The sequence below is a fragment of the Dunckerocampus dactyliophorus genome, chromosome 5 (assembly GCF_027744805.1).
Source record: "Dunckerocampus dactyliophorus isolate RoL2022-P2 chromosome 5, RoL_Ddac_1.1, whole genome shotgun sequence".
Taxonomy (NCBI): Eukaryota; Metazoa; Chordata; class Actinopteri; order Syngnathiformes; family Syngnathidae; genus Dunckerocampus; species Dunckerocampus dactyliophorus.
Genome location: NC_072823.1, coordinates 24162008 through 24184748, shown reverse-complemented (window position 1 = coordinate 24184748; position 22741 = coordinate 24162008). Strand labels below are relative to the sequence as shown.

At 42.8% G+C, this 22741-nt stretch overlaps 2 protein-coding genes across 2 annotated transcripts; one reads left to right on the top strand and one right to left on the bottom strand.

The window, feature by feature from the left end:
* Window positions 1-10352: 10352 nt before the first annotated feature.
* On the top strand, window positions 10353-16979 carry psma1 (proteasome 20S subunit alpha 1). Its single transcript, XM_054777506.1, has 10 exons — window positions 10353-10556; window positions 11962-12006; window positions 12082-12183; window positions 14431-14534; window positions 14615-14703; window positions 16038-16108; window positions 16190-16319; window positions 16403-16482; window positions 16556-16660; window positions 16740-16979. Exons 1-10 carry the CDS (start codon window positions 10554-10556, stop codon window positions 16800-16802), a joined length of 792 nt encoding a protein of 263 aa, XP_054633481.1. The 5' UTR covers window positions 10353-10553; the 3' UTR covers window positions 16803-16979.
* Window positions 16980-17032: 53 nt separating this feature from the next.
* On the bottom strand, window positions 17033-21848 carry LOC129181837 (protein RIC-3-like). Its single transcript, XM_054777505.1, has 6 exons — window positions 21617-21848; window positions 20938-21161; window positions 20222-20300; window positions 20050-20143; window positions 19514-19650; window positions 17033-19440 (listed from the first exon to the last, which is right to left on the bottom strand). The coding sequence occupies exons 1-6, from the start codon at window positions 21735-21737 to the stop codon at window positions 18989-18991; spliced, it is 1107 nt and encodes a 368-aa protein (XP_054633480.1). The 5' UTR covers window positions 21738-21848; the 3' UTR covers window positions 17033-18988.
* Window positions 21849-22741: the final 893 nt, after the last annotated feature.

Below are 22741 nucleotides of genomic sequence, written 5' to 3'. Positions count from 1 at the left end.
CCAAGGTGGTGTCCTGTTGATCTCTGCTTGTCCCTTCTGCCTTTGTCAACAGTCATGTCTTCAGTTAAGACGTTAAGACATTAAATGTTCATCTCTCACTTTCATTCGTCATTCATATGCATTAATATGCATTTTGAATCTGGATGTAAAACAAAAATGAATTGGAAAACTATAACAAAGTGTTTTGTGTTAACATTTTGTTTGATTTGGACGTTCTAGAACAGATTAATGACGCTAACCGAGGTTCCACTGTATTCGTGTCTGTCGATACACTCTATAATATTAAAGTCTTTAAGGATATCTTTTAGGGGTGTCTTAGAATAGCCGACTATTCGGCAATTTGATTAGGAGGAGTCTGATTCAACTATCAATCTCGCTGTCTAATAATGTAAAAATAACATGTGATCAAGATTGCTGCTGAGTAGGGCTGTCTTCGACTAAGGATTTTAATAGTCAAATCTGATATGTTTGATTTTGTCCATAGTCGACCACTAGTCGTTTGTTATTTTTTAAGAGCACCGCAAATGACGATCCCTACAAATAAGCAGATCTCATTTGTGACTTTTTTCCACCTCAGGTAAAACACTTAGATGAACAAATAAACATGGTAGGTGTGCAGCAACACTACCTTTTATTTTTAGGCATAGAAAATGGATGGATGGATAGTGACACAGAGACCAGTTAGATACACAGTCCTCTGTTCTGTCAGTCCGAAGTGTGTGGTGGTCGGATAGCTCAATAGCATTGTCTGGTACTCCGCTGTTTCGTCATGTCTCAGTGAAAACGCCGCTTGCAGGCACTTCGGCCCGCCTGGGTGGGATGTGCACCGTTGGTACTGCAAAATCCAATATGCAGAACCTCTTGTCGAGTGTAAGATGTTAAACCAGACCCGATAGGAGCAAAATAATACCACAAAAACGTAGCATACACACAGTACAGAAGAGTGTGGCCTCGTGAGGAGCGATGCAAAGTGATGTCGTAGAAATTAAATTAGTAGACTGTAATATATTGTTATACATTTTTTCATTGTACTTTTCTTAAAAGTAATGTCAAAGTCATGTCTCGTCTCGTTTTCGGCGACCCGATCTCGTGCATTGTCTCATCCCGTGAACTAAGTGTCTCGTGACACCCCTTCTCAGCAGCAGCTGTGGGTGTGTGTGAGTCAGAATGGTACACTCTTCATCACATGACATTTTGATATGATTTGACTGCGAGATTGATAGTCTAATTAGACTCAGGCGAATCGAATCGTCGAATAGTCGACTATTCTACCCCTACTGCTGAGTAGGGATGGGTACTTTGACATTTGAACCTATACAGTACCGATACCTGGTACCTGGGAATCAATACCGGTACACAACGGTATGAATTTTCTGTACTTCTGTTTACCGTTTATGTGGTAATAAATGCTAATTTGCAAATTTGATTCGTTTTTTTTAAGATATTTATTTCTCGATATATAAACTTTAATAAATATATCAAAACAACATTCAGCTGTTTATATTGTAACATTGCAGTTGTTTCAGAAATGTCTTCAACATGAAACCCTGAACTGTGTTCAGATCTACTACTTCTGTTCCTTCCCTTTCTACTCTTGTCACCCCATTGGAGATTGCAGGAGGCCATTACTCAATATAACAGTCTGACTCATGGTGTCATCTTCCAAAGAATGCTTAAAATCATCACACAGCAACTTAACACTCAAAAGGTAGCTAGTAAACATACAAGACAAGTACCAATACAAGTTCAAAATGACAAACAACAGCTATTTTAACTTCTACCTATCGTGCATTACTCCCAGCAGAGCAGTTCATTGATGAATCGAAGGATTTATGACCGATTCTTTTTTTCTTTTCATTCTTTATTCTTGATTTATGGCTGCGACCAATGCAGCCGCCTCTCTCGAATATCAAACCAGATATCCCGTCGCATCAGTTTATCGTTCACAACCTTACTTCAGAGCATAAACTTTTACAAGTAATGTATTTGTTTTTGTTATAAATAGCTTATTTTGATAGAAAAACAACACAGTTTGTGCTAATAAAGAATTGAAAATGATGTGGGTGTTTAACAGAAGACTTATACTTACCACGCATTAATAAATGCAAAAGAGCTGAGAGGTGAGTGCTAGCTTTGAACGTTAAGAAGACTGTGGACATTGATGGATTTCTTGGCTCATAATGGCTACTAAAAAAATCATACAAAGTGTGGAAGTATTTTGATTCCAAAAATTGAAGTGCAACTTGCATCAGCATCTTCTGACATATCACACGACAACAACCAACATCATTGGATCATGATTGAATATCATTTAAAACAGGTAAGGCTGCTATGCCAACTTCATTTTATATCCCCTCAATCAATTTTAATGCAAGAAATTAGGCCGTAAATTGAATTTTGTCAAATTGTTGTTTTTCAAGTTGTGTTGTTCTTATTCTGTGTGCACTTTTTCTGATGTGTGTCGACATCGACCATGTTTTTTTTTTTTTTGTCTTGCTTTCTGTTTCAGTAAATAAATGAAGGTACTGTTATTGTACACCTACAATGTTTCTTTGTTTAGCTCAGTTTTTTAGCCTTTTTCTTTGAGGCGGAAAAAGTTGCAAATGAGATCTGTTTCATTTGTCGGGATCCCCATTAGCTCTGCTCTTAAAAAAATAAAAATAAAAACATTTGACTATTAGTTGACTGTGGACCAAATCAATCAAATCGAATTCTACTATGAAAACCCTCAGTCGAAGTACAGGCTTAATATCGATTAATTACATCAGTTTCCTCCTCACCCCATAAATGTAAACCTTCCCCACACTATGCCATTTATTTACATCTAAATAATTTTTTTAGTGTAACACTTGTTGCGTGTTTGGGTTGTGTCCAGTCTATTTGACTAAGCTCAACAAAAGTGCACGGTGACGTCAATGAGGGCTCATGTGACATCCAGCTGGCTCAGTGTCAAAGAAACGCTACATTTCCTGTGAAATACATCCTGATCAGATTGGCCGGAAAAATCTCATCAGCACCAAAGTGGTGAGTCAGAGTGAAGTCGTCAGCCCCGCCCATTGCACCGCCTACAGCACGCATAGTCATTAATTAGTGTGATCATGGAGCACGCAACATGATGTTGCAGATCTGTACGACATGCAAACATGACTTTTATTATTTGGTGGTAAAACTGCAGCGCTACATGAGCAAATGTAATTAAAGCAAGGAGGCAATGTGCTGAGTGAAGACTGCATTGAGGAGCATTAAACTGATGCAGCCCGTCCACTCTGCGCACCATCCTCACACGCAACCATTTCAAACAGATTTTTATGGCTCACTATTACATTCATTTGTGTTTGGGTTTTGTAAGTTCAGTATGTAATTATTAGGGTTCTAATAACAACATTAACCACAAACAGTGGGGAAAATAGTAAAAAGTATTGATCCCCTGCTGAAGTTAATCACCATACAAAGATATGGATAGTCCAGATTTTCTATGGTAGGTTTATTGTAACAGAGAGACAGAATTTCTAAATTTCTCCTGGAGATTAATAAAGTATTTATCTAATGCAGGGGCGGCCACCGGTAGATCGCCAAGGTAGTTTGGGTCGATCGCGTAAACGTCACTTTGTAGTTATCATATGACATCAGTCAGCTGACATTAAGCGCCCCTCCTGATTCGCGCTTGCTCCCCCGCGGCGTTTCATGCTACACACGAAGATGCAACTTTCATCTTTATTAATGTGATTATGGATGAACTAACTCTGCGGTGAGACGTCTACATCTATAACGAAAGTTATCTGTTTGCTTGTAGCGGCTAGTTACGTAGAAAAAAGTGTATTGTTTACTGGCTTTGCTTGGCGTCATGAACTCTCCTACAGAAATCAGTGTTTTCTACACGTTCGCTTCTTAAACTATTATTTCATGATGAAATTAAAAATGTGCCCATTGGTGAAACCTTTTCAATATGTTGCCTTGACTTCGGCTGCATTGTCTTTTGCATCATCATTTTGACTTGTACTTGCATGCTGAGAAAGTGCGTGCACTCCTGATATACATGTACAATGTACATAAATACATACTCATATTTTTTTAAATAAATATAGTAAATATATATACTTTCTATATTTATAGTAGTAGGTAGATCTTTGGTCATTTTAAAAGTAGCTTGCAGGCTAAAAAAGTGTGAGCACCCCTGGTCTACAGTAATGTGACTGAGGGAAATACGTACTGGATCCCCCATTTGATTACCAACCAGCAAGCTGTCTGTCCCCATAACATATGTTCCCATGAAGCACACAAATTGTCCTGTGCTTTCAACAAGAAGCTTGGTCAGAAACAGACCACAATTGGTGCAGTAGTTCATCAATAGAAAAAATACAAGATAGCAGTCAATCGCCCTCGCTCTGGAAGATGCAAGATTTCATCTGGTGGGGTATGGAAGATTATGAGAAAGGTGAGGGACCAGTCCAGAATTACCATTGAGGATTTGCTTAATGATGCCAGGGGAGTTGGGAGCACAGTCTGAACGTTTGACAATCAACACGTGAATGACTCAGACAAGGCTTTGGGAGAATGTGATGTGGTCACATGAAACCACAGTTGAGCTCTGTGGCATCAAGTGGACTGCACGTGTTTGGAGGCAGAGAAATGGTGACTATGAGCCCAACAACACCGTCCCTACTTTCAAACATAGAGGTAAAAATATTCTGTTTTTCTGCCCCAAATCCCTCCTGAGATGTGTGCAACGCTGGTGAGCAAGTACAAGAAACGGCTGACTTCTGTTTTTGCCAACAAGGGTTCCTCCACCAACTTCTAAGTCACATTTTGCTTTGGGATCAAATACAGTGGAGCCTCAGCGTACACCCCGGTTAGCATGTTTTTTGGTTGACGTCAAAAATGTACGCTAAAATTTTGCCTTTGTTTGAATATAATATGCCGTACTTTTTGTTGATGTTATTATTACACTGCATGAATCCAACTGTGTTCTTAATGTATTTTTATTACATCTACTACATGGAAACAGCAACCAGAGGTCATCTCTGCCGCCCGTCTATAATGACATCAGTGGTTGACACTGTAGTTTTTTGCTAACTAACACAGTCACACCACAAGTCTCAACAATTTTAATACATTGTTGATTAATAACTTTTGTAAAAAAAAAAAAAAAAAATGTATATGCATTTGGAATTGTTTTCTGCTTATAAAACTCTAATTTTAAAACTATAAAAACATTTTGTGTTAACATTTTTGGCTTTCTGGAAAAGATCAATTGCATTTACATTATTTCTTATGGGAAGAAATTGATTCAGTTAGAGTATGCTTCGGTTTGAGTCAGACATTCTGAAACGGATTAATGACACCCAACAACAAGGTTCCACTGTGTTGTTGTGTCTAAAAAGAAAAAAGCCTAGCGGGGGTTTGGGGGGCTATGCTATAGCTAAAAACTTTAGAAGTGTTGTTTCAGCGAGTGTTCAGACATGATCATCATCGTGATGGATGCTGGTACTTGGGCCGTACTCACTGGCATCAGAATCCATGAATATGATGGATAGATTAGCTCTAATCACTGCTAGCATCATCGACCAACAGCCTCTCTTCCTTCACAGCTCAGTGTATCATTCAGTCACTTTTCATACTCAGATTACCATTTTATTTATATATTACTTTTGATAGGAGTGGCTCACAGGTCGCCACAAACACATTACAACAAAAATACATGGTAATGATGTGGCGGTTGGGAGGAGTAAAAACCTTTCCTGACGTTTTTTTGAGAACTTGTCACAATGACGTTACTTCTTGTGGACATCCACGCAAAGCTCCTCCTTTTGTGCGTTAGAGACGGGCAAAGTGACCATCTATCTAGCCTATGATGTTATTAAGTGCTCTTCAATGTATTTTGCACCAAAAAGCTTCTTCAGCCATTTGCAGCTGAAACGCTGCATAAGCGCTTTCATCAACAGCGAGGAAACTGGCCTCTGTTGCTTAACAGGATCTCCCACTTCACCTCTTGGCCTCCTCTGGCTCCAGTGACACTCGGCAGCAACAGTAGTCGCTTTCCTAGTAGATGGCTTTTAGTGACCTTGGCGGCAGGTGACACTGGTAGCCTGATTGCAGAATTAGTCTGATATTGCACAAGTAGGCTTTTTAATTCCCCAATAAATTGAGTGCAAATGCTGAGAAATAATGTTACAAAGTTGAAAGGGCAGCATACAATAGCAATCCCCCAATATCTATGCCCCTAGTGGCTGTGAACGGCATATGGATGAGCAATCTATTGGGACTTTCAATGCCACCATACCGAGTGTTGTTTCTAAATTCCAACTCACTGCATGAGTAAATGGCAGAAAATGGTCCTCCCTGTCCAGGATTTGGACATTGTTGTCCTCAAAGGAATGTCTCTTCTTTTCGAGATGCAAATGGACTGCTGACTTGGGGCCCAAAGAAACCACTCTCTGCTGTTGTGCCATGCATTTGTATAAGGGTTGTTTGCGTCTCTACAATGTAAAGGTCAATGCACTCCTCACTACTACTACATTTCACAACAACATTGCTGTGTTTGGTTCTTGGGATTTTGTGTTTGGGGTGAATCAGCTTTTGTCTGAGGATGTGACTGGGCTTGAAGTGCATTGGTATGTCATGTCTGGAGAAAATCCTTCTGAGTTTCTTTGACAAACCAGCCACATAAGGGACCACCACATTCCGTCTCCTGTTTCCTCAGGTGTAGTGACCCTTCTTCTCTTGGTGGATTTGACAAAGGCCCAGTTCGAATTCCCACAGTTAGAAAATGTGCGTCTGTTCTTCCATTGTCGATGAAAAGGACCTTCTCTGCTCTGTTCTTGAGGGTTCTGATAACCCCTAGCTTGTGTTCTAGTGGTTGATGAGAGTCAAAGAGCAGGTACTGGTCTGTGTGGGTAGGTCTGTCAACCTCAATATTGATGCTTCCGTACTTCCATGCCCACACTTTGACATTCAAAAGCAGCTCTGATGTCTTCCCAAGTGAAACAGATGTTTCTGTCTACAGAGTTGGTGGGTTTAGTAAACAAATCTACTTTGCAAGTTTTGATCTTAACCCATGTGTCGTCACCGTACCTGAACCAGTGGCTGGGCTTGGTTCCTCTCAAGGATTGCAGTTTTCTTTCCACTTCTTCCATGGACATGTCGACCACAGTGGGGGAGATCAGTGAGTCCGTGGCATAGCCATGCTTTTGCTTATGGAAACATTTGTTAAATTGAAGTAAATGGTGCAAAGGTAAAGTTGCAGTAGCTCTCATAACTGGTTTGGGGTGAGGTTGGTTCTGTCCTGCAGGCTGGAGTCTTGTTTCAGTCGTTCCCTGACCACATCGATGGCCGCAGTGGTGGGGATGTGAACAGGGAGGTGATGTCGAATAAGCGGAACTCCCGGAACGCAAAGCGGCTGTCTGAGGCGCGGCCACAAGGTCGTCCTTAGGAGGCTGCATGACCCAAGGCAAACAGTCGACCTAGTTGCCGTCCGAGAGCGCAGCACGCAACGCTACCTTAAGCGATCAGTGAAAGCGCTCACACAAGCCGTTAGCCTGAGGGTGGTAGGCTGTTGTGAACCTGTGCCCCCAAAGATGTCGCCAATGCTGACTAGAGCTACGACACGAACTGGGGCCCCCTGACTGAGGTGATATTGGACAGCGTGCCAAAACGTGCGACCCAGGCCGACAGAAATGCACGGGCCACGTCCGCAGCGGCAGTGGCAGACAAGGGAACCACCTCTGGCCATCAGGTGGTCCAATCCACCATTGTGAGCAGGTGTGTAAACCTTTGCAACGGAGGCAGAGGACCCACCAGGTCCACAAGCACGTGGTCAAACCACCTGGCAGGGATCAGGAATGGCTCGAGGGGCGTCTTTATGTGCCAGTGGACCTTGGCACGCTGACATGCCACACACGCAGCCGCCCAATCCCTGGCGTCCCTCCTAAGGCCAGGCCAGACAAACTTGGCCCCAACCAGCTTGACCGACGCCTGAACCCCTCGGTGCGAGAGGAAGTGAATGGAGTCAAAAAAACGAACCACAGGCTGGGGGCGGCCAGTGGAAACGCTGCAGAGGAGAGCGGGACCACCGTCTTGCATCACCATATCCTCAAGCTTCACTCTGCTGTTTTTCTCAATACCCGTCAACACTAGCGGAAGCTGTAATTATAAGGTAGGTAGGGAGCTGTAGATAAAAAAAAGAGGCCCGTGACTGAAATTCCACGTTTGATACCCACGATGCAGGACAGGGACATCAGCTCATGTTTGAAGTGCTCTTGGTCAGTGCGCTGTGTCAGTGATGGTGCTTGCCGTGTTGAAATAGTACAGCAAAGTCAGGTTCATGTGAGAGTGAAAGAGTGAAGTGCATGAATGGTGTCATAAATCAGAAGACTGGTTGGGGTCTTTCCCCCTTCGGTTTCCCGCCAGCTCTGCTTTGGCAGCAAGCGGCAGCTCAGACAGTCCAGTGTGTCTGAGAGCCGTCGCACAGTGACTCAGGCTGCTCTCCATTTGAAAAATTAAACGGGGGTGGGGGGGCATTTGGCAGATTTAAATGAGGCCCCCAAGAAGAAACATGCTGATCTCAGCACAGCTCCTACAATCTCAATCACAAAGGAGGAGGTTGGCGAGCTGATGTAATGGTCCGCCGCCGCCTCAGTGCTGCCACCGCCTTGGCACAGCACCATGTGCACACACACACACGCACACACATGCACACACCCTGCCCAAAACTTCAGCTCACTCCCTCCTTCCACTCATACTTCACATCCTGTAGCATTAATAGAATCAAACATTTCTACTCACCATATTTTTATATTTATTCTTTACATCACATTAGACAAATCATAGTGCGCCTTGTTTAGGTCATTTCGATGTAATACTTAGATTTTCCCCGTCTGATAATTATCTGGACATTTAGACACAGCGTTGATCAGTGTTTGCTCTGCTACAGAGAGCTCTCTTTTTGTTTTGTTTTGTGTAGACTTATAGATAGATAGATAGATAGATAGATAGATAGATAGATAGATAGATAGATAGATAGATAGATAGATACTTTATTGATCTCCAAGAGAAATTCACGTTTCCAGCGGCTTTGCAAAAATGTCATAATGAACTTAATCACTTAAATCACAAAATAAAATAAAACAACCAAGGCAAGACATGACAGACAGGAAAAATAAGAAATAGAATAAGAATAGAAAACAATAAATAAACCAATGAATATGGGACACATCGTGTGAAGTTTGTAGCGCAATAATGCATAATGAATAATAATGATCATAATAATAATACAACATAATATTAATACATCATCATTTAATGCTGTAAGTCCAGTCTTGTGTATGTTTTCACAGCTCCCCCTCTGTTGTGTTGAAAAGCCGCATGGCGTGGGGAAGGAATGATCTGTTTAGTCTTTCAGTGGAGCAGGGCAGTGATAGTAATCTGCCACTGAATCTGCTCTTCTGTCGGGTGATGATGATGCAGTGCATTGGATGATGCATTATATAATTTCATTAAAGCTCAGTCCAGTACGATGTTTATTAATCACTCTTTTCAAAGGGTTATGAGTTAGTTTTGCAGTTGTTTTTGTAAACGCGGAGGTTACATGGGTGTGAAATAGTGATGTGTCGGTCGTGAACGAATCGTCTGTAAGAGCCGGCTCTTTTAAATGAATGACAGGAGCCGGCTCGCGTCGTTGGGTTCCATGGGATCCGATTAGTTTTTTCCTTGTCTTTTTTTTCTGTTAAAGGTGAATGTCATTGGTCAAGATGTGTGGCGGTGTCTCTCTGGTCACACTGAGCAGGGGGAGGGGCGGGGTTAAACCCACGCTGTGGTGCTCCTAGAGCCAATTAATTTGTGAGAAATTTGCATGAAGACATCTGACCTATTTTGACTTAATTTGTCTATTGAGAGTGGTCTGTTTTTGTATTTTATTTATAATATAGCACTATAATATCTTTTTGTAGCTGTTCATTGAGGTTTAAATAAATCAATTTCAATTATAAACATAACAACATAATAAAAATAATAAAACATATCATTTATTTTTTAAATTAGTAATTCATTTTACACAATACACATAATTTGGTAATAAATTAATTTAAAACAAAAAAAAAAAATCCGAGGAGCCATTTGGGAGCCGAAAGAGCCGGCTCTTTTTTTGAGCCGAGCCAAAAGAACTGGCTATCTAAAAAGAGACGAAATTTCCAACACTAGTGTCAAACTCGTGCAATGGAGGGCCGAGACTGAACTGTTTAGCACAGTAGCTTCTCCTAATCAAGTGCTGCCGCCTAGTGGTCATTTAAAATAAACGAATAATGAGTCATTGTAATGGCGTTACTTTAATATTATAATAATCGCTATGCTCTAATGATGCGACCTATGTTGTAACTGTAATATATAACGTTCCACTTCGTATATAAAAACAAATTTAATCTCCAACGACCTGACCACCTCATCAATCGCTGATTTCAATTCGGAGATCGACTCTTTTTCCTGTGACAGCACGGCTAGGCTAAGAAATCGAACGAAGAGGCTGGCAAAGGCAGAGGCAGGTGACGCTACCTGGAGTAAATATGGTGAGTTTCAATGAAATGGTTTTAAGTTATATATCTTAAACATTGTGTGTCGTGTTTATGCGTGTAATAAGTCCGTTTGCAGCTTGTTGTTTGATAGTTAAGCCTTAAGAATCTGACGGATAGCTTGGTCATCTGCGGCTAATGCTAGCAAGCCTAGCTCCGACTGCACTGTGAGTAAGCAAAACAGCCTGACTGAAAGCTAACGTTAGCTAGCAATGATGCTGGTTCAAAAGTGGACTGGAAGGCTTTCCATGTTTACATGAATACAGCATAAAACTTATATACACACACAGTGACCTAAGCGTGATTGTGCATCATAACTTGCGCAGACAGAGAAAAGTTGAAAATGAAAAAAATCTAGGCAGCTAGCAGGAGCTAGCATAAAATTGTCATTGTGGCTCACTTTGCTTTCGTTTTCACCGCAAAGCAGCTTTCTCTGTCAACTTATTTAATTTATTGAAATCTTTACATTTGATGGTAAACTTGACAACGATACTTAGCATTTTTCTGCTGTAAGTTAACGTTAACGAAACGAAATTGTATTAACTTTAAGTTTACTGAACGCAACTCGCTCTAAATTACATTTTTTGATACCAAAAAATACAATAACACCACCGCCCACTAGCATATGTTATCAATTGACTTAAAATAACAGACTGTACAATTAGAATTGTCTATTTTTGACCACAATTACGAATTCAACTGCATTCAATTGCAATTATAACAATAGTCGTAGAGGAAAAGGCTTCTTGAGACGTCATCTGTACTTCTGTGTAGAAGGTGTCGGACGTTTCGTAGACTTTCGTTCGGCACCAATAAAAAAAACTGGCGATGTGGATGTCTGTCACTCATCACTGTTGATATTCACGTACATGTCCTTTAGCACGTGCACACATTATGATAGGTTATACATTCAGTGATAGCTACCATTAGTAGCTAAACGTTCCAAATTGTTATCCTTAGCTGACAACAAACATAACTAGTGTGTGTGTGTTTTACGTCAAAGCAGGAAGAGGTGGAATATAATGCTTGCATATGTTGGAATGTTATTGTCCTCTTGGCGGCTGGGGAACCATGCTGCATACAATCCATGTAATGGGAATAAAACTTTAATTATTTAGAGTCTAAACCCAGAAGTGTAAACATCTTTTACAAATAATAACACTCATACTAGTTTAGAGTGCATCTCCAGTGTTACTCCAGCTTACTATTATCAATTATTTAGTCACTTTGGAACTCAAGCCTTTCTTCTAGAACAGTGTAGCGGTAGCGTCGTTTCTGTGAGCTACAGTTAGTGTGACTTGAGGATAATGGCGATGCAAGACAACTATGTAAGCCTCTCTGTAGCATCATTTGAATCATCTATTAGTCCAAGTGTGTCCAAATGTTTTGTTTTTATCTGCAGTTTCGCAATCAGTATGACAACGATGTGACCGTATGGAGCCCACAGGTGAGGCCGAAATGTTGATTTCAGTGGTGTCAGAGTGGGAACTGACGGGTAAAATGTCTCCATGTTCGCATTCAGGGTCGTATTCATCAAATAGAGTACGCCATGGAGGCTGTGAAACAAGGCTCTGCTACTGTTGGACTCAAATCCAGAACACAAGCAGTCCTTGTTGCGCTAAAGGTAAGATTACCTGCCCCTATATTTGCCTTGTTACTTGTTACTTGAAATTTGAACTTGCTACAATGTCCAAGTGAAAGTGACTAATTTAAGATAATCTCCTTGTCAGGGCATGTGCCTTATTACAACTTTTAATAAGGTTTATTCTCTTGTCATGCATTTTATTAGGCTGTTTATTAGGTATTTAATGTTTAGTGTAGGAGACAGGTTATAAGTTTGTGTTTTTAGGCTGCACAGGCATAGAGGGGTGTGTTCACGTGGGCACTGGTGGGTAAATGGAAGCCGCAAATGGCGTGTACTTGCTTGTGCCGGGAGAGAGGAAAGGCTGGGAAGCTGTCATTTTTGTTCACCCTTTTCTTACGCATTTTTCATTCGCATTGTCACATTTTCCTCACACTGCTGCACGCCATCTGCCATCATTCTCATATGCTAAGTATTTGTTTGCCATCTCGGTTCGATCTGATCACTATCGAAGCTACGTGTTATAATAAACCCACCACACCAGGGGAATTTGTTCAGCGTCTCTTTTAAGCGCGTCATCAAGCACTGAGGACCCATTCCAACCCTCTCAGCGGCAAAAATGTACAAGGAGGCCGCAATATTTAGTATACATGTGTGGTACAAAAATACTGTAAACACTGCGACGCCACGTCAGGGGTCTCCAACCACGGTACTGGTCCATGGATGAGACTGAACTGAGCTGCAGAAAACTTTCACTAACAATGATTTTAAAAAATATAATCGATACAAATTTTGGAAGGTACAATTTTGGAAATATGGGTGCATATTTTATTTGAAATATAATATATAAACATTTACTTACAAACATTTATTTTACACTGACGTCACATTGGGTCAAAGTTGGGTGCTTGCAATCACTACAGGCAGATGCGAAAATGGAACTAAATTAACACGCTTTCTCAATGGGAAGGCTGACAAAACGTCTGACTACTGGTGGTCCTCGCTTAAAATATGTCCAAACAGTTCAGATTTTATGACATGAAGTTTTTATGACATCTCTACCAGCAGTATGTTGCGTCAACAGTGACGTTTCCCCCACTTTGTCCCGTGAGCTGAGGTCTGGTCAGTTTTTGGTGTTGAAGAAAGTAATTCTGGCTAGTTGGTGGGGGACACGAAAGTAAAGCGTTTTGCTTCTTAAAACAATATGCATTCAAAAGAGTAATACATTTGCGACCGCTGCGAGAGAGCTAAAGTGAGAGCGCTGTGAAACACACACACACACACACACACACACACACACACACACGCACAATAGTGGACAGGTGGACAGCAAGGTTTTATGGCTTTATCTACATGCTGTGACCATGTACTAACAGGCCCATTCATGATAACAAGTAATACTTCAAAGTATTTTGCCGTATTTTGGTCATTGTAAGCATTACCGGAACTTCCTCCCTGGGCGCATTGATTTCACTTAGCAACCTAGACATGAACGCCTAGTTAACCTAGTGTTAACTTTTCCAAACTCAAAAACAAAAACACAGCAGCAGTGGCTGCAGTTCCAATGTGTACGTAACCTTTCGGTTGTGGCCTGAGGCATTGTGAATGCAGCGCTGACGCACTGCATGGGAGTGTGTGGTCAAGCTAGTCCCTAGCTGGCTAGTAGCTCGGAATGGAACTCGTTCATAACCCGAGTACCACCTGTACTGGGATGTGGTCGTGTTCTTTTCTACTCTGTGTGTGAGGAAGTCTATTGATTTTGTCCTAAAGCATGACAGAGAATTGAAAGATGTGGTGTAGTTTTTCTTCTTTTGTGTACCATCATCATATGTCCAGCTCATAGCCAAGCACTTGTCTCTGATCCCACTTGGAAGAGGCCAGGCAATGAAGGAGGTCTATACAGAGTCCGGCAGTCTGCTCTGTCTTGCTGCACTCACAAGCTGCGCTGTCTGCCAAGCCCCACTTCTTCATTGATGATTTGAAGCTGTGTATGCCAGTACGGGGACCATTCCTGCTTCCAGAAAGTCTCCAGCCATGCACTTGTAGACAGGTCTTCAGGGATGGAACCATGCAGGATGTGCCCGTCTTGTTTCTGGGCTTTCCTTGCCAGCATGAGGGTAGCAGCCCCTTGTAGGAGGATGGCTGGGGTAATTCCTGTTAGTACTGGCAGAACACTGGGGTGGGCTTCAGACAACCAGTTATGGTCTGGAGTGTGTTAATAACAGGATCAACCATATGTTGCGCAGTGAATTACAGACTGAGATCACATGATTGTGTTTGTATTTGCAGAGAGCTCAGTCAGAGCTGGCCGCCCACCAGAAGAAGATTCTCCATGTTGACAACCACATTGGCATCTCCATCGCTGGACTGACTGCAGACGCCAGGCTGCTATGGTGGCTGACATCACTCTGCTTCATTAACGACATACAGCCGTGTGTTCAAATAAATAACGAAAGCAGCTTGTCTCTTCCAGTAACTTCATGCGTCAGGAGTGTTTGGACTCCAGGTTCGTCTTTGACCGCCCCCTCCCCACATCACGACTCGTCCATCTCGTTGGCAGCAGTATCCTTACAAGTCAAAGTCGCACAACTGTTCCTCCAACTTTTTTCTCACGCTTTGAACCCTGAGGCTTACTGTGATGCAGCTCATTTGTGGTTGCGTTGTGGTCTTGTGACATCTCGTGTGCTTTGGAACATTCACCTTGTGCTTCATCATCATTAGTGATATGCGATGCCATTGATTTCTTTTTTCCATTTGATGCTCAGTAAAATTCAGGCTGGCATCAGCGATACCAATCTGATACCGATATTTGTGCAAATACACTTAACTACTTAGCTCCTAAAGTAAAGAATATAAGACATCAGAGTAATTTGTTTATTTTAAACAACTGCATAACATTGAGACAAGGTCTCGCTAATTAAGTTACTTACCATTGTGTTCCCGTTTATGATATACATTATCTCAAATGACTTTATCAGTATTTTTGATTTGAGGATCGATTTTATAGTCTACAGATCTAGTATCGGAGGTATCGGTATTTCAGTATCAATCCGCACATCATTACTCCTCATGGAAAACGTTGACAGGTGCTTGTAATGCGGCTTGCAGGTGAAGGCCATCGATTGATCTAGCGGCTTTTACTCTGGTCTGTCGATGGATCTTGGCAGTGTGGAGCGGTGTCGCGAGGTCTGCTGTCGCCTGCGGGTTTCAGCGGGGCTGGTCTGCTGCATGCACAGCACAGGCTCGGGCTGATTTGCCTCGGTGCAGGGTGACGTGGGTAGCGACAACGAAAGGACGAGCGAAACCGGCGGCCTGTGTGCTGAAGGAATTGTGGGGCTGTTCCGTTCCACTCTTCGAAGAGGATGACTTTAGTGATTTTAGTTCCCAGGAGGAGGACGGGGGCAGTGATGAATGACATTTCTGGTAGGCTGCTGTTTAACCAGCCGAGTTATACTCACTGCTAAGCACTGTTTGGAAAAACATTTATTTAATTTAAAGTAAGAAAAAAAAAATCTGTGTAACATATTTCTGTGTACTAAATACTCCATGTTACGATGCGGACACCTGTGGCTTCTAGATGGGTACAGCCTATATGTGTACAAATACTGGTGCGTTTTATGGTCCGGAAATTATAGTACTACTTTTTTTCTTGTACAATTACAACTTTTTTCCCTTAATAATAAACTGTACCAAATGTTTGTTACCAAAAAATACAGGTACACCCCTACATTCCATAAATCTGAGCACCATTAAGCCAGCATAACCTGAGTTCAGATATTCAAACGTATGTCAAGCGTATGTCATTACTGTAAGAATTCTTCTAGAGAGACGTTCAATGTATGAATACCTGCCTTTTACCAAAACAACATTAGCATTCATCCTTGACTGAATCCCTGAAACCCAAATCCCAACACAGAGGTATGGAAGGCGGCCCTATGGCGTTGGACTCCTCATTGCTGGCTATGATGTAAGATGATCTTGAAATAGTAGAATATGTTTATGTAGTAACACAGCCTTTCTGTGACTGACTGTCTTTATGTTGTCTCAGGACATGGGTCCTCACATCTTCCAGACGTGTCCATCAGCCAACTACTTTGACTGCAAAGCCATGTCCATTGGCGCTCGCTCGCAGTCTGCTCGCACGTACCTGGAGAGATGCATGGACAAGTTCCCTGACTGTGAGCTTCACTCCATCGAGCCAACAAACTACTGGTAGTTGTTTGATTTAACTGGCGAGTAACAGCGTCTTTGTGGTGGTCAGGTAATCTGAATGAGCTGGTCCAGCACGGCCTCAGAGCCCTCAGAGAGACCCTCCCCACGGAGCAGGACCTCACCACCAAGGTACTGGGTAGCACAACCCCCTATTGGACGTGACATGCACAGCTGCACTCACTGAATCTGATTTATGTTGTAGAATGTTTCCATCGGCATTGTGGGTAAGGACATGGAGTTCACTATTTATGACGACGACGATGTGGCCCCCTTCCTGGAAGGCCTGGAGGAGAGGCCGCAGAGGAGGGTGATTATCCAACTTGTATGAAAATAAACTGCAGAAGCTGAATTGCTGAAGTCTGTACTGACCAAGCTTTTTGTGTCAGGTGGCCGCGCCCGCTGATGATGACGCCCCTGCAGGTGCCCCCGATGAGCCCATGGAGCACTGACATGTCCCCCTCGTCAGTCCACCCCAACCTGCCAAACATTGCCGCACTTCCTGTTTCAGAGAGATGTCTTTATGACGTGCCATCTGATGAAGAATTGTTAGCATCAGTCAGTGCGATGTTTGCTTTTGTATGGCTCACATGTCAAACCCTTCAACAAATAAACTCCCTTTTTTCCAATTGTCTGACTTTGAAACATTAATGAGGACTTTGCATCTAGTTGAGGTATTTCTTTATTAAAGCTCATCAAACACAAGGAAGATATGCTGAAAGTTACAAAACGTGACTGACATTATTTTGCTTAAACTCATTCAAAGATAACGCCACTTAGTCCAGTTACAGGATACAATATTAGTACCTTCGTACATTGAGAAAGACACGAATCATTTAAAAAGTAAACTGTGATGTCTGGGTGGAAACATCCATTTTGGAGGCACAGCAGCATATCATGCACTGTCGTGATTTGATGCATAACTACACCATAATCACGGTTTACAGTCATGGTTGAGTTCAAGCACTTCCCCTTAATGTATGTTGTTTGGGAACTCTGTAGGAGCACAACTACCATACATACTTTATGACGGGTATTGAGCAACATACTGGAGGTGGGCCTGATTTTTATCATGTTTATGTACAGTATTTAAATAAAGTAACGCATTACAGCAGTTCATCAGCTCTATAAAAAATGAGAAGTAGCATATCTCAGGGGTAAGCAGACAAGACAAGCAACCCCCTGGGCCTGATTTTTTTTATACTTACGTGAATTAATATTTATTCCTGGACTTAAAAATATAAGACTCTTATTACGGATATTTATTTTAAATTACAAATTGCAGCAGGTAAATAGCTAAATGAAAACAAATACATCCATCCATCCATTTTCCACTTATCCGGGTCCGAGTCACGGGGGCAGCAGTCTCAGTAGGGAAGCCCGTCCCGGTCCCCGGCCACCTCCTCCAGCTCCACCGGGAGGACACCAAGGCGTTCCCAGGCCAGCTGTGAGACATAATCCCTCCAGCGTGTCCCCGGGGCCTTCTCCCGGCTGGGCATGCCCGTAACACCTCACCAGGGAGGCGTCCGAGAAGCATCCGGACTAGATGCCCGAGCCACAACTGGCTCCTCTCGATGTGAAGGAGCAGCGGCTCGACTGTGAGCCCCTCCCGGGTGGCTGAGTTCCTCACCCTATATTTTAGGGTGAGTCCAGCCACCCTAGGGAGGAAACTCATTTCTTGTATCCGCGAACTCGTTCTTTCGGTCACAACCCAAAGCAACAGACCAGGCGAAGGTGGGTGAGGGACGGAACATAGATCGATCAGTAAATTGAGAGCTTTGCCTTCCGGCTCAGCTATCTCTTCACGACGACGGGGTGGTGCAAAAAAAAGAAATAATTATTTTTCATACATTAATATAATTATGACACACAACATGATTCAAATAAACGCATGCTTAAGTGGTCACGCACTGGAGTGCCTGTAGTGTGTACGGAGGGGAGGTGAAGGAGGGGCACCTAATCAGAGACGTGCCTCTGTTCATGGTCATATCATTTACACATGTCCAAACAGCTGTTAAATACAGAAACTGCCAATTCGGAATATTCCCCCTCCCATCACTTTGCCCCCCCCTTTAGAGTGGCTCCCCTATGCACCACATCTAGTCCACACCCACTTTGTGCACCACTGGAACTCTGCACACCTCCACACCATACTGAAAAGTCCAATATGAATACATGTACCACTCCACCTGTAGCCCCGACTATTCCAGCATCACTCCTGTACTCCTGTTCACCTCAAGACCCCGCCTCCCTCCATTTATCTTGCTGCTGTTCACATTTTACACATTATTGGTCTAAATCATTCCAATATTCCCCAAAAAACCTGTGAGGACCAGCTCGAGAGTGGAATGGATCTTTTCAGCCACACTTTGCTGGCCATAGTGAAGGAACAAATGATGTGGCAATCAAAGACTCATTGACGTAACGATAAAACAAAACCATTAAGGATGATTTAAAAACCTTCTAAAAAGATGCCACACAAGTCAGTAGGGGACATCACGTGAAACTGACCCTGATGTCTTTTTCTTTGCTATCAGGACGAGTCCAAGTCATAAAATTCATGCAGCATGTTGTCGTGTTGGTGAGAAGAAAGAAGAGCGACATGAGCAACATGTGGACGTTCTTCTTCTCCACCAGGTCACTGAGATTCTTTCTTTCTTCTTCTCCTTTTGTTCCGCCGTCTGACTGCGATGCCGCACGCGTCCATCTCACCGGGTGGGATTAGGTGATCCACCTTCTCCAGCTCCATGGCTGAGGTCATCTTCAAGGAAACTTCCAGCTCCTGCAGGACGCCGAGCAGCTCCTTATTTGGGACGTCCAGTTGGATCTGACCTGCTTCCTCCTCCTCTTCCTTGCACTCATTCATGTTCTGCTTCTGTTCTAGGTGACGCTCCTGCTCCGTCTCCAAGTCCTCGTCACCTCCTGGACTCTGAACTGCTTGCCCTCCGCTTGGAGCAGCTTCTGCAACGTTGTCCACCTGGCTGCTCCTGTCATCAGCTTCAGCCTCGTCCTGTGAGCCACAGCTCTGAGGAGCGCGTTGACAGCAGCAGTGGGGACGCTCCCACATCACGTCAGGCCCATCTTCATCATCTGAGGTAGAACATCACACAGACACATGATACACATCATTAGGTACCACTACTCTAGGTACCACTTTGCTGACCTTCCCATCTCTTCTGGTTGGTCTTCTGGTGTGGAGCCACAGACTCCACCAGGTGACCCTCCTGCATCACTCGAGTGATTTCTGTCAGCTGCTGGAGGAGACTCTCCTCCTGGTCCACCGTCACCCCCTTACACTCCCTGTAGCACACACATCCACACGCACACAGTACTGTTACTGTAGGTGATCGTGCAGGTGTATCTAATGTTGTGTCCCATATCATTTGGATTTGTTGCTATTAATCCTTAAAAACACCTTTTGCTTGCTGTTTGCTTGAGCCAAACCTTTTTCACCGAGGCACGCATTAAAATGTAATGGTGCCTCGGGTGTAAGGGTGAAAAAACAGACTACATCTCAGCTTTGCGATACAGGTGCCAAAGACCTTCTTGAAATTGTTCCTTTTTTCGTCATTATTATTATTATTATTTACTAGTACAATTAATTAATATTATTATGACTATTATTATTAATCTTTACTATTACCCCCCGGGTCGCACTTTGGACACCCCTGCACTCCACACTGACTAGCTATAACACACCTGTCAGGACTGTGCTGGGCGTTGGAAACAATGTTCTCCATCACCAGCTCCGTTTCCCTCAACTTCTCCTGCAGCTGAGCCAGCTCAAAGTCCGCTGGAGGGTTTTTATAAGACAAGTTAGTTGAGCTGGTCAGAGGTCAGTTAGCAGGTCACGTGAACAAACGACACTCACTGATCTTTCTCTTCATGTTCTCCGAGCGCGCTGACGACATCCTGCTCTCCGACGGCTGACTGCTGCCCTTTGACGTGATCTGACAACATGGACAAACGCTTACCCTCAAGTCTAAACACAAATTAAACAATTACAGTATATTTAAAAGAATGTATGTAGTATATATAATATCCATCCATCCATCCTCTATACCGCTGATCCTCACTAGGGTCGCTGGAGCTGGAGCCTATCCCAGCTGACTTCGGGCGAGAGGCAGGGTACACCCTGGACTGGTTGCCAGCCAATGGAAGGGCACATGTAGACAATCATTCACCCTCACATTCATGCAAGGGCTGTCAATCGATTAAAATATTTAATTGTGATTAATCGTATTTTTGTCAATAGTTAACTCATATTAATTACATTTAATTGCAGCTAGAAATAAGTTTTCATATCTATAATAATGCATTTTTAAATGTAAAACATTTGTATTCAGACTATTCACATAATAATTACACTATTAACATAAAATTATTAACATAATAAAACTATATTGTAACTTAATGATATACAGTATGTATATATTTAAATATATAATAACATTTTAAAAAATTGGATATTGTATGTAAACAAAATGTTTATATTATATGTCCATACTCTGGGGCCACCCTGTACAACATAAACTCCGTGCAAACACGCTCCCTAGTGTCTGTGAGCAGTTTGCAAGGGTGTGTCACCTTGAAGAGGATGTAAAGGATATACAGTAAAATCCCAAAGCCGTAGACCGGAATGATCTGTCCCGCCAGGTTGGACTTTCCCGCAGGTCCCGCCCCTGGCCCTGCTCCTTTGGCCCTGGCTATGGCCTCCGTGTTGTGGGCCCTGGAGAGGCTCGAACCCGTGGCCCTCTGACCTCGGCCCTCTGGGGCCATCTGACGGTGCACCATGGGGGGGAAGTGACCTCCTGCAGATATGGGACAGACAGAAGACAGTCAACTAATCATTATGATAAGTTTAGTTTGACCAACTCATCAAGACCTGCTCCACATTGGCTTTTTCCCTGTCAGGGGTCACCACAGTGAGTGAATTGCATGGTTTTGGTGTAGTTTTTACACTGGAAGCCTTCCTGACGCAAACCTGACTGGGAATCAAACACATGCCCTCTGCCATGAAAGTCAGGAGGGCCGACGTCGACGTAACCGTGACCTTAAAAGTTGTGGATGAGCCACTAAATAGTAGCGGTTTATGGTATACTGATCACTTGGAGGTCTTTGGCGGCCCCCTCAGGGAGGAAAGTGTAACTACATGTAACCATCGGTGCAGTTCGTACTCGCTTTTAACCTGAACGAAACGAAACTAAATTAACACAAAAGGAAAGGACGCAAAGGAGCAGAGACATTTATAAGCGTCAGGACGCACCTTCCGGTCGTTGGTCGGCATCCTTCCTGCCGCGGGAGAGCAACATTTTAGGAAGCAGCAGGGCCACGCACAGCACGAGGCATGTGGCCAGCGTCACCTTTTGGAACGTGGACATCACCATGGCAACACGTAAAGAGGCAAGAAGGACAAACCAACACCTTCGGTCACCGAAGGGACAGACTGGGGCTGGTGGTGATGATGGTGATGTTCGCGTCTCAGACAATCGATTGGATTTCCTTGTTAAACCGGAAATGCGCTGTGGTCGCAATTACATGCCATGACCACCAGATGACGCCAAAACGCAGGTTTAGTTACTTCCTCGTTCTCCCTCAGACAACTTTTATCGTGTGACGTCTAAATATTTTTTTTAGGAACAAACCATTACATTGTGCATGCAATAACTAATGATTTCTTTGTTTTTTTTATTTAAACTAAATGTGTCAATATTTTCATAATATTGTCTATTTATGAAGGTGCTGATCCAAATGGGATTATTCTGCCTAGTGTCATTCCAAACTTTTATATTAAATTCCTATCAACTCAAATGAATAGTTTTCTTATCTAAAACATGACTTCGGTTTATTGATCTCATCATTTTTCTCCACAAATAGAGTATTTTAGATGATTTAATCTTCAAACTCAGAAATTTGTATATTCAGGTGGTCCTCAGGTTATGAACAAGTCCTGTTCCTAGACCATGATGGAAGTCAAGTTTTAAGGACTTAGTCTGAACTTTTGCCTAATTTAGCTCCTAAATCACACACACTGTGCACAGATTACACAGGAAGGGCATAAAAAATACAGTAATAAAATGATAAAATACCAGAATTTAAATGAAATTGTATTAAAATGAGGACAACTTTTATACCTGTGGTTGTCTTAATTGCAGGGTTTTCTACCTTCTTAAATTATTGTCCCTGGGTAGTCTAGTCTGGAAGGGTAACCTCTTCTTGTCCTTCCAGATCTCCTTATAACAGTGCACAGAATCCATGACCCCTCTAGCATTCATTAGCATTCAATAATCTTGACTTTGCTTCCCATTGCTTTAACATATGAGTCAAGACAACGTCGATGGCGGTGCAGGAGCAGGAAGCGAGTTGACCATCCGGAGCTAATTCGGCTAGC

Coding starts and splice junctions, on each gene's coding strand:
- LOC129181837 (XM_054777505.1), bottom strand. CDS start 21,737: ATGGTGATGTCCACGTTCCAAAAGGTGACGCTGGCCACATGCCTCGTG. Junction 21,162..21,616: donor TGCCGACCAACGACCGGAAG/GTGCGTCCTGAC, acceptor CCATATCTGCAG/GAGGTCACTTCCCCCCCATG. Junction 19,651..20,049: donor GCCCAGCACAGTCCTGACAG/GTGTGTTATAGC, acceptor TGTGTGCTACAG/GGAGTGTAAGGGGGTGACGG.
- psma1 (XM_054777506.1), top strand. Junction 12,184..14,430: donor CAGTCCTTGTTGCGCTAAAG/GTAAGATTACCT, acceptor TTGTATTTGCAG/AGAGCTCAGTCAGAGCTGGC. Junction 16,483..16,555: donor AGCAGGACCTCACCACCAAG/GTACTGGGTAGC, acceptor TTTATGTTGTAG/AATGTTTCCATCGGCATTGT.